At 39.9% G+C, this 12,194-nt stretch overlaps 1 protein-coding gene across 2 annotated transcripts in view; it reads left to right on the forward strand.

The window, feature by feature from the left end:
- Positions 1–12,194, forward strand: part of RYR2 (ryanodine receptor 2 (cardiac)) — a 204,261-nt gene that overhangs the window by 7,226 nt on the left and 184,841 nt on the right. For both annotated transcript variants that reach the window (XM_008569233.1, XM_008569234.1), the window contains exons 6-8: positions 2,422–2,648; positions 4,685–5,492; positions 7,402–7,602. In XM_008569233.1, the coding sequence (XP_008567455.1) occupies positions 2,422–2,648; positions 4,685–5,492; positions 7,402–7,602 (1,236 nt within the window). The remainder of the gene's footprint in view (positions 1–2,421; positions 2,649–4,684; positions 5,493–7,401; positions 7,603–12,194) is intronic.

Consider the following 12,194-nt stretch of genomic DNA (forward strand, 5'->3'; position numbering starts at 1 on the left):
CCGGTCCCGGTCTGGTACGGGCGCGACACTGAGGGTTGCGATCCGTTGCCGGACACGATAAGAGACAAAAAGGAAAAAAAAAAAAAAAGAAGTCAGTTGTAATTCAGCTTTGGGAGTGAATGAAATATGTGCAGGCAACTGCAGACAGTGAGAAGAGAAGATGACCGAGTAGAGAACCTGGTTGTATGAACTAAGAGAAGAGACCTGTGTGAGAGGCTGGGACAGAACTGTCAGGAATGCAGGAGAAGAGCTAAAAGAGACGTCTCAATAGAAAGGAGCCAAGCAAGGAGGGCAATTCCAGAATTAGGTGTGGCCAACAGCCTCAGACAGCAGATGCCGCAGAAAGGCCCGTAGAGTTCAGACTGGAGGAATCCCTGGCCTTTGTTAATTAAGAGGGCTTTGGTGACAATGCCAGAAGACTTTCAGCAAAAATGAGAGAAGCTGAATTACAGTGAATTCAAGATTTGAGGTGAGAAAGGAAGCAGCAACCTTTTTTTAAAAAATAAAAAAATTAATAAAATTTGACAAAATATTGATAGTTTCTCAGAACTCTGGTATATTCAGTTGTCTATTTGACATTTCTGTTGAGATGTCTAATAGATATCGCAAATGGACTGGATATGGCAAACTGGACTGCTGATTACCCGCCCGCCTCCCCCACCTTCCTGGTCTGCTGTCTTTCCCATGTCAGGTGATAGCAGATCCAGTGGCTCAGACCAGAAGCTTTGGAGTCATCCCTGGCTCCCCTCCTTTACATTCCACACTCTAGGTCTGTCCCGGGCAGATCCTCCACCTTTTTCCTTTTTGTGTTTTTTTCGTGACCGGCAACGGATCGCAACCCTCGGTGTTGCTCCCGCCCCTCGCTCAGCCAGTGAGCAGCCAGTCTGTATGTGGGATCCGAACCCTCAGCCGCAGCGCTTCCCAAGCGGCGCACTGTAGCAGTACGCCACCAGGCCGGCCTAGATCCTCCACCTTTTGAGGTCTGTCAGTGTTGCTGCTGCTGCTCAGCACATGGATCACTGTTGTTTTTCATCTGGAAGACTCTAGTAGCCTCCCAATGGGTTTTCCTTAATTTCTCCTTGCCCATATTTTTATTATACAACAATCTTAGTGATTCTCACTGTTTTAAAAGATGAGTCAGATCAGATCTGACTGAGAATAAAACTCAGAGCTCTTATAATAGTCCTTGAGTCCCTAAAAAGGTTTGACATTGCATTACCTCTGTGATGTCATCTCCTGTCCCTCTTCCCCCTTTACTCCAGCCACTCTGACCTCCAGCTCCTCCTCACACTTGCCACACTTCTTTAACAGGTCCTTTGCACTATCTCTTCTGCATGGAAGTTTCTTCCCCTGCATATCCACATGGGTCTTCTCCATTTCATCTTTCTTTAAATGTCACCTTCTTACCAGTGCCCATCCAGATCACCCTATTTATAATTGCTTCCCTGAATTCTGGTTCCCTCAGTCTGGTTGGTTTTTCCCCTCTGTGACATCTCTTCTAAAATGCCATTTAATTTACTTACTTATTTTAAAAATGGAAGCTGTAGGAGGGCAGGGATTTTGTTTTGTTCATGGACATAGTCTAACTGCCTAAAACAGTGCCTCACTTTTTTTCTTTTCCTTTCATTAGTAGAAGAGAATAGGAGAGGAGTTTGAGGATGAGGCAGTCTAGGGAATGCAGTAGAGCAGAAGGAGAAGAGAAGAAGAGATTGAAGGTCATGCAGAAATAGATCATTGTTTTCATCTTGTCCCAGAAGAGGCAGGCAGGGGTGGCATCAAGATCATAAATGAGTGAATGAGCTTTGGGCAAAGTAGAGGCCTTTTTTTCCCTGAGATCAGACAGAGAAGTTAAGGATGGCTGAAGCTGCATATTGGAGTTGGAGGAGAAATAAATTGCATTAGTTAATGCCTAATTAATTCTGTTTCCTTGGTTGGTAGTCACGTGTATCTCTTGAGTTATCACTGGTATACTGCAGCTATTGGGAAGTGGTTTAAGGATGAAGTGGGGACAGGGGACAGACAGTGAGAGAGAGAGAGCCAAGTGGATGTGACCCTCTCGTTCAGGAAGCTTGGCACTGAAAGTTCCTAAAGGCTCACCAAATTTCCAAGAGCCCAGGCTAGTGAGGTAGCATGAAGGATTTGTGGTTATGCATGCTTGCACCTGCATCTCCCTGTGCCATATGGAAAAGAAACATCTCAAACCCGTTTGCCTGTCCTGAAGTTTTAGGTATTTTTCTCTTATACTGTTTCTTCCACTTGGCCTTTCAGGAGCTTTTCAATCCAATTTCTGTTAATTCCTATATTGATGCTCATAGTGTATCTTACTTCCACTGTCTCTTTCCTGTGCAGAATCCTATTCATTACTTTGTGAACTCCAGGGGATGTTATAAATCATTCCATCTCTGCTTCCCTATCCCGTAGAATGTGATGCCTCTTTCGGCGGGATTATTCAAGAGTGAGCACAAAAACCCTGTGCCCCAGTGCCCTCCACGTCTCCACGTGCAGTTCCTATCCCACGTCCTGTGGAGCAGAATGCCAAACCAGTTTTTGAAAGTAGATGTCTCTCGAATAAGTGAACGCCAAGGCTGGCTGGTGCAGTGTTTGGATCCTCTGCAGTTCATGTCTCTTCATATCCCCGAGGAAAACAGGTCAGCTCTGTGTGTCCTTGACTGTCTGATTGGGACACTTGGAATTAAACTTGGGTCCAAGTGTTCATGTGCTGTAGAAACAAATGAGATTTTAAAAGATCTAATTTCTTTTAGGAATGGAGTCATTATTTGATTGGGACACTTGGAATTAAACTTGGGTCCAAGTGTTCTTGTGCTGTAGAAACAAATGAGATTTTAAAAGATCTAATTTCTTTTAGGAATGGAGTCATTATTCTGCATATTTCAAGTTTAAATCTATTTCTCAATACTTTGTCACTGAAAAAAATTATTATACTGCAGTTGAAGACACATTGTTAAGTATATGGTGCCTTCACTCACTTTTCTTTATGACTACAATGGCAAGATAAAAATTCAGACAAGTATAGCTACAATGTGATATACGACTTAGCAGAATAATGCAATATAGAATTATGAGATATTATGGAAGCACAGGAATCACTTTGTTCAGTCCTTCATTTTAGAGATGTGAAAACTGAGACTAAGATTTCAATGAAAGAAAATAGTGAAAATATTTTGACAGCTTTGGAAACACACTTATACACATTCTAGGCAGTAATAATTAATGATATAAACTACAGTGAATACTCAAAGGTAGCTTTGTGATTTTCAGCTTTTCCATGTGATAGCCAATTAAATTGCAGAGATTTCATTTTAGCAGACTTATTATCAAGTAACTAGCTGTTTCTAAGATTTGGACCAAGATTAACCTCCCAAAATACCATAAAAAAGTTCAGTCACAAATTAAATAAAAACAAGGCATGAAAACAATGCAGATAAACATATTTGTTGTCCTTTTATTTTAAGTCTTTAATCTTAAAAACAATTGTAGAAGCTATGTCCATTTTTATATCTTTAGACATGCTTGGCATTTTTCTTTTATTTTAATACCTTCAAAAGTTAACCTGTGCTTTGGAAGACATTTTGTCAGTTCTTCAAAAAAATTCAATATAAAGTTAACATATGACCTAAGAATTTCAGTTCTAGATACACCCAAGAAAAATGAAAACATTCAACCACACGAAAACTTGTGCATGAATGTCCTTAGAAGTATTATTCACAATAATCAGAAAGTAGGAACAACCCAAATGTCCACCAACTGATGAACGGATAAATAAAATGTGTTATATCCATATAATATTATTCCACAATACAAAAGAATGAAGTACAGATTCGTGCTGCAAAATGGATGAACCATGAAAACATTATACTGAGTGAAGAAGTCAGTTACGAAAGACCACATATTGCACGTATGATTTCATGTACATGAAAAGCCCGTAATAGGCAAATCTTTAGAGACAGAGAGTAGATGAGTGGTTACCTAAGGATGGGGGTGGAACTGAGGAGCGAGTGCTGATGGGCACTAGGTTTCCTTCTGGGGTGATGAAAATATTCTAAAGTTAGATGATGATTATGGTTGCACAACTCTGTTAAAATACTAAAATAATTAAATTATATGTTTTAAATAGGTAAATTATATAGTATGTAAAGTATGTCTTAATAAAGACTTTTTAAAATAAAGGAAATTCAGAGGAAAATTAATCTGGGCAGGTAAATTCATTTCTTGCATTAAATATTTATTTACATATTTTTGAGGCAAAGCTTTCTTGCTTCTTGAACCAGGTTAGCCAATCGAAAAAGGAGATTTGAAATTTTCCAAAGAGTGCTCAGATTCTGAGAGGACAGTCCCAGGGTCAAGTTGAAACCCAGATACCTAAAGGAGGTGCCCAGATTCTTGGTATGAGGATGGAGCATGAAGGAGAGCCTAGATGCATTAGTGGTGAGAAATTTTCAACACAACACCAATGTCTTTGTGGAAGGAAACTTGTAAAACACCTATGAGCGATTAAAGACAACTATGCAACCATCAAACACAATATAGAAAATTAAAAGGAGAAGTTAGTGTCTATTCCCATAGCTTTTTGGAATTTATAACATCCGTAGAATTCTCTCTGATTCAGACTTTTTTTAATGGTCCATTTCTAATCTTGCTACCGTTCTCTTTCTGCCTTGCACAGATCTGTCGACATATTGGAGCTGACCGAGCAGGAGGAATTGCTGAAATTTCACTATCACACTCTCCGCCTCTACTCAGCCGTGTGTGCTCTTGGGAACCACCGGGTGGCCCATGCCCTGTGCAGCCACGTGGATGAGCCCCAGCTCCTCTACGCCATTGAGAACAAGTACATGCCTGGTTTGCTGCGCGCCGGCTACTATGACCTACTGATCGACATCCATCTGAGCTCCTATGCCACCGCCCGGCTCATGATGAACAATGAGTTCATCGTCCCCATGACAGAGGAGACGAAGAGCATCACCCTCTTCCCCGATGAGAATAAGAAGCACGGCCTCCCAGGGATTGGCCTGAGCACCTCGCTCAGGCCGCGGATGCAGTTCTCGTCCCCCAGTTTTGTTAGCATCAGTAATGACTGCTACCAGCACAGTCCGGAATTCCCACTGGACATCCTAAAGACCAAAACCATGCAGATGCTGACGGAAGCTGTGAAAGAGGGCAGTCTTCATGCCCGGGACCCAGTCGGGGGCACCACTGAGTTCCTCTTTGTCCCTCTCATCAAGCTTTTCTACACCCTGCTGATCATGGGCATCTTTCACAATGAGGACCTGAAGCACATCCTGCAGCTGATTGAGCCCAGCGTGTTTAAGGAAGCTGCCACTGAGGAGGAGGAGAGTGATGCCCTGGAGCAAGAGCTCAGTGCTGCTGAAGACCCGAAGCTGGAAGGAGCTGGGGAAGAGGAAGCCAAGGGGAGGAAGAGGCCCAAGGAGGGCCTGCTGCAGATGAAGCTGCCAGAGCCAGTTAAGTTGCAGGTAATCAGGAAAAAGATGTGCGGGAATTCCAGAGTTTCTCAGTACTAAGATATTGAAATTTGCCTCTGTGTGTGTGTGTGTGTGTGTGTATGTGTGTATGTGTGTGTGTGTGTGTGTATTTGTTTGCATTCCCGTATAATGGTAGTTCTTCATTAAATTATTTAACTTCCTTTTCTTCTACCTCCTATTCCTTAGCAATTTCCTTGTATCTCCCCTCCTGTTTCTGCAGATACAATGTGTGTGTGTGTGTGTGTGTATTTGTTTGCATTCCCGTATAATGGTAGTTCTTCATTAAATTATTTAACTTCCTATTCTTCTACCTCCTATTCCTTAGCAATTTCCTTGTATCTCCCCTCCTGTTTCTGCAGATACATTTCATCTATATTATGTTGGAATGCCTGAAACACGAGGCGTTAAATACTCCTTCCCACCCCCTCCTCCACTCTTGCCAGCCTTAGAACACTTGTTGACCAGGAGATGTGCCCATTCTCCCATAAGATTTCCTTCCCCTAATACGTTTCGAAGGAATTGAAGATGTTGCCTTTCTTTGTGCTCATCAAGATGTCTGAAGGGTCCTTTCTCAATGCCCCTTGAGTATATTAGAGTCACTTTGATGTTTGTACTATCGTTGGGCTTTTTTGCTCTTCATTCCTTCAGTCAGCACTGATTGAAGTCTTACTCTGGGCCATGTATTTGGTGCTGGAAGGAGGAAACAGATGTGCGTCCTGCCTTCCAGAAGCTCACGGTCTCTGGGGAGATAGGCACTTCTTTATGCCTTGCTTTTAAAATATCCTATTGCTAATTGCACTAAATACTCTGAAGAAAAGAACGGATTACTAGGAGGAAGGAAATTTAAACTGGATTACTGTTGGAAAGGTGAAGGAAGGCCCCTTGGGGATGGTGACTTTTACCCAAGGTTGGATTAAGTAGATGCAGGAAGAGTGGGTGGGCAGGGTGTTCTAGGAGCTTTCCATGCAGAGCAGGTAGCCTGACAGAGGGTCCTGAGGCAGGAAAAGGCTCGTGTTTCTGCTGTGAGGAACACAGATAAGAAGGGAAAGAGGGTAAAGAGGGTAATCCAGAGTCTGTCTAATCAGGAGGATGTCTTGCTGCTCCAGGAGATGGGGATGGATGCCATTGCTACTTCAGAGCCGGTGGACAGAAAGAGTTATATTGTGGATGGCCACACGCAGGGTTTTAAAGTCCTCTTTGACACCACCATGTATTTACATCACTATTGATATTAAGTGTATATAAATGTTTTTCTAAACTTGAGAGATCATCTCTTAAATGGCAGGTTTTTCCAACAAACTGTCTCAGTTAGAAATCCTTTTGGTTTCCGGTAAGAGAATCCCCAGCTAACCATTTAATGAATTAAGCATTTACCACATAATTAATTTGCATGCAAAGTCTGGGGTTCTATAATTGGTACAGTAACTCAGTGATGTCATCAGGAACCCAGATCATAATATCTTTCTGCTCTGTGTCCTCAACCTGTGGTTTTCTTCTGAAGTTCATTACCTCATTCTTCCTCTCGTGATCATGTCATAGCCCAGTTACACTCATTTTGAAAGGAAGATGTTCTAGTCTGTTATTAATGATGGAAAATCTATCCCAGAAGACCCCTAGCAAATTTCTTCTTATATATCTCATTGGCCACTGCACCTGTGGCTACAAGGGAGGCCAGAAGAGTAAGTGTCCCCCAAAGGCACATGCATTTGCCATTTGGGCTTAGACAAAATACATTTTACCCCCTGGGTCTCAGCACATCGCTGCCTACACAAAACCAGTATTCTGTTTATAAGGGAGAAGTGTGGGCAACTAAGCACATTTACCGTAGATTGTGATATCATACACATTAACTGTTAAAGGAGTCAAATTAAATTTGATGTCTCTTTCATTGTCTTCTTAGATGTGCCTCCTGCTTCAATACCTCTGTGACTGCCAGGTCCGGCACCGGATAGAAGCCATTGTCGCCTTTTCAGATGACTTTGTAGCTAAGCTCCAAGACAATCAGCGCTTCCGATATAACGAAGTTATGCAAGCCTTAAACATGTCGGCTGCACTCACAGCCAGGAAAACAAAGGAATTTAGATCACCACCTCAAGAACAGGTGCAAGAATGACATGGAAATTCTTCTTTTTTATTTTGGTTTTTAGTTTATTCAGGATATGTACATTGCAAAATTAAATCATAGGTTGCAAGTGTTTTTTTTTTTCCTGTTTTGTTTAAACTAGCCAAGTTGATTTCATCAGTATTCTTAGTTTCACCAAAACAATCTACTTGGTTTATTTAAACAAAAGAGGGACTTATTAAAAGATATCAGGTATGTCACAGACTCTTTAAGGAAATCAGTATGCCAGAGTCTGAATTTCTGCAAATAGGAACAATATCCATCCACAGATGGGTCTTCTTTGGCTGACATGACATCACCCCCACTAATAGAAACCCTTGAGTCCTAGGACTCGATGCTAGACGCTTTCCATTTGGTCCCTCCATAGAAGAACCAAATGTCTCTGCTGCTTTGCTTGCTGGAAGATCGATAACCCTGTTTGTGGTTCTTCCTCTCTTTGCTCACCTCCAAATCCAGGTCTCCTTAGGGTGCAGCAGAACCAAGAGCACATACCTGAATCAGAGATTGAACTAGTCTGGGGATGTTCATTTTCTGGAACCTACCTTGGGATGGGACTCATAGCATGGAACTTACCAAGATGTAGAGCTGATGGTTAAAAGATACGACTCATAGATTTCATCTTCTTTTTCTTACCCTTACCATTTCTTTCTATGTCCAAGTTAGCTCAGAATGAAAGTGTCTTAGGGACTAATTACACAATTTGTTTTTCAACAGAATGTAATTTCTTTGAGGGAAGGGACATGGAATTTTGCTTATTGCTATAAACAGCATTTATTGAGCGGAGAGCAAATACGACTTCTCCAAGATGCACTCTGTTTGTTAAGCTACTGTTAAGAGACTTCTGCTTTTGGAAAGGTGAACTACATGTGCTTTTCCCTATTCTTCCTTCTAATGCAAGTAAAACCCTGGACATTACATATAAGACAACATAAAAAGACTCTGAAAGATAGAGAGATGGAGGGAAACTGGCTGCTGAACTTGGGACCCATGGAACAGCACAGTGGTGAATTGCTCAGGTTTTCTGTTTGCCTCATCCATCCCAGACTTGGAGCTAAAGAAGGTGGCAACCAGGAATCGCCAATGGGCATAGACAAGAAAAGCCTGCACAAAAGCAGGCTCTTTCTAGCCAGAGGACCGGGAAAGGTGAAAAGCTTAGCAAGACAGAAAACTTTTAGATAATAACTACATTGCTCCAGCCAAAAACCACAGAAAAACTGTGTCCACCCTCACTTTCACCCGCAGAGGCTGAGTGAGAGTGTTGGTTTCCACCCTTACCAGGCTGTAACAAGGTGTCCCCGCACAGAAAGAGAGCCAGGACTTCATCCCTGGTGAGTGATAATAGGGGCTGCCCCTTCCAGTGTCAGTCGTGGCCATGGACAAAGTAATGAGGCACTCTTACCCTTCCCAGCAGGGGTCATGTCACCACAGGTCTGGTAGGGAACTAGAACTTCCACTTCTGCCCAGCAGTTACAGGGTCCCCTTCATCCCCTAGGTATCCAAGAAGGCCAAGTGGGGAATGGATTTCCACTCTGACCTAGTAGTAATGAGGTGCTGTAATCCCTTCTCCTGCTGGATAGTGTCAGAGGAAGTCAGGTTGAACAGAGGTTTCAATAAGATCTACAGCTTATAATGTAATACCCAGATGTTCAGATTTCAATTACAAATCAATTATCATACCAAGAACCAGGAAAAACTTGAATGAAAAAAGGCAATAAACACCAACACAGATGACAGAGATATTAAAATTATCTGACAGATTTTGAAATCAAGATCATGAAATTGCTTCAAAGTGAGAAAAAAAAATTAGTTTCAGCAAAGAAATAAAAGACATAAAGAAGAACCAAATGGAAATAATAGATATGAAAAATACAGTAACTGAAATAAAACAATTTTTAGTGAATGGGCTTAACAGCAGATTGGAGGCACAAAGGAAAGAATTAGTGAACTGAAAACAGAACAGTGGAATCTGTATCATCTGAAAAGAAAGTGGGCTCAAAAATAAACAGAGCCTCAGGGACCAGTGTGAATATAACAAAAGACCCAACATATGTGACATTGGAGTCTCAGAAGGACAGGAGAAAAAGGGCAAACTGAAAAAAAAATTGAAGAAATAATGCCTTTTGTTATATTTTCAGATATAACAAAAGATGTGAAGCTAGAGATTCAAGAAGCTGAGTAAGTCATAAGCAGAAAAAAACCAAAGAAATGTATACCAAGACACATCATAGTCAAATTTCTGAAAATTGGAGACAAAGAAAAAGTCTTGAAAGAAATGACACTTTTTCTACAAGGCAAAAAATGTTTAAATGACAGAGCATTTCTCATCAGAAATCATGGAGGCCAGAAAGAGTATCTTTCATGTGCTGAAATATGTCAGTATTTTTCATGTGCTGAAAGAAAGAAATTGTCAACACAGAGTTCTATATGCCATGAAAGTGTCCTTTAGGAATGAAGGGGAAATCAAGACATTCTTAAATGAAGGAAAAAAAGTGAGAATTTGATTGCAACAGACCTGTACTAAAAGAATGCTAAAGGAAGTTCTTTAAACAGAAAGAAAATGACAAAAGAAGGAAATTTAGAAAATCAGGAAGGAAGAAAGAACAATGGAAAGTGCTAAAATATGGGTGGAAAACAGTGCATTTTTCTTCTCTGGATTTTCTAAATTATGTTTGATTGAGGCAAAATTTATACACTTTCTAATGTGGTTCTAGATGTGTATGTATAGGAAATATTTAAGGCAATTGTAGTATAAATGGAGTAGAATAAAGGGATGTAAAGAGAGATGAGATTTCTACACTAAATTTAAACTGGTAAAATGTTGATACCAGTAGACTGTATAAATTATGTATATATAAGTTAATAACCAGAGCAACTACTAAAAAAGCTGCATAAAGAAATATGCTGAGCGATACCATGGATAAATTAAAATAGATCCTAAAAATTGTTCAAGTAACTCACAGCAAGTCAAGAAAAATGAGTCAGAGAGAACAAACAAAACAACAAGTAAAATGACAGAATTAAGTCATAGCACATCAATGATTACATGAATGTGAAAAATCTAAATTTACCCACTAAAAGAACCTGGCAGAGTGGATTTTGAGAACTTGACCCAACTATATGCCATCTATGAGAAACTCACTTCAAAGATAAAGATGTTGATAGATTGAAAGGGAAAGGATAAAAAAGGAATATGGAAAAAATAATCAAAAGAAAGCAGGAGTGACAACATCACATAAAGTAGACTTCAGAGCAAAGAAAACTACCAAAGAGATGGAACATTAATTAAATTAAAAACTGTGATGATTAATGATAAAGGGTCAGTCTACCAGGAAGACAGATGTGTATGCACTAATCAACGGATTTGTAAAATATGTGAAGCCAAAACTGATAGAACTGAAAGAAGAAAAAGATCCACAATTTTTGCTGTACACTTCAACACCCCTTTCTCAATAATTGATAGGACGGCTATCAATTAAAAATCAGCCAGGATATAGGAAAACTCGATACTATTATTAACTAAGAGACTCTATCAACATTTACAGAAAACTCTACCCAACGACAGAATAGCCACTCCTTTCAAGTGCCCGTGAAGTATTGCAAAGATGGACCATATCCAGGGCCATAAAATAACCTCAACAAAGTTTTAAAAGTTGAAATCATATGGAATGTTTTTTCTGACCGCATTGAAATCAAATTAGAAGTCAATAACAGAAGGATCACAGGAAACTTTCCGAATCCTTAGACACTATGCAGCACACTTCTAAACAAACCATGGCTCAAGGAGTAAGTCTCCAGGGAAATTAAAAATACATTGAACTGAAGGGAAATGAACATATCCATATGAAAACCTGTAACGTGATTAAAGCAGTGCTGAGAGGGAAATTTATGACACTAATTGCTTGAAAAAGAGGAAAACACTCAAATACATGACCGAAGCTGCCACCTGAAGAATTTAGGAAAAAAAAAAAAGACCAAAATAAACCCAAAGCAAGCAGAAAGAAGGCACTAATATAGGTAAGAGCAGATCAGTGAAATTGAAATCAAGACAGTAATAGAAAAAAATGAATCTAAAAGCTGATTATTTTTAAAAGATTAATAAATTCAACAAATCTCTAAAAAAAACACTGACAATGATAGAGAAGGTACAAAATATTCATATCAGGGATGAAATGGCATATAACTACACACCCTGCTGATGTAAAAAAAGCATCTTATGTGATTTTCATTCTCACCACAAAAACGATATGTACATGAGATGACAGATATGTTAATTAGAAGGAAAGATCTTTGAAGTAAAGGAATTGTTCTGTATTTTGACTGTATCAGTTTGGATATCCTGGTTGCGACACTGTACTACAGTTCTGCAAAATGGTACCATTGGGGGAACCTGGTAAAGAGTACGGGAGGTTTCTTTGTATTATTTTTTACAATAGCATATGAATCTACAATTATCATAAAATAAAAGCTTAGCAAAAAAAAAAAAAAACTCATGAAAATCTCTAAAAAGAAAACCTAAAATTGTTTCCTAGAGGAAAATTATGAGATAGCATCCAACCTTTTTTCCCCTTTCA

This window comes from Galeopterus variegatus, unplaced genomic scaffold (genome assembly GCF_000696425.1).
Source record: "Galeopterus variegatus unplaced genomic scaffold, G_variegatus-3.0.2 Scaffold482, whole genome shotgun sequence".
Lineage (NCBI taxonomy): Eukaryota > Metazoa > Chordata > Mammalia > Dermoptera > Cynocephalidae > Galeopterus > Galeopterus variegatus.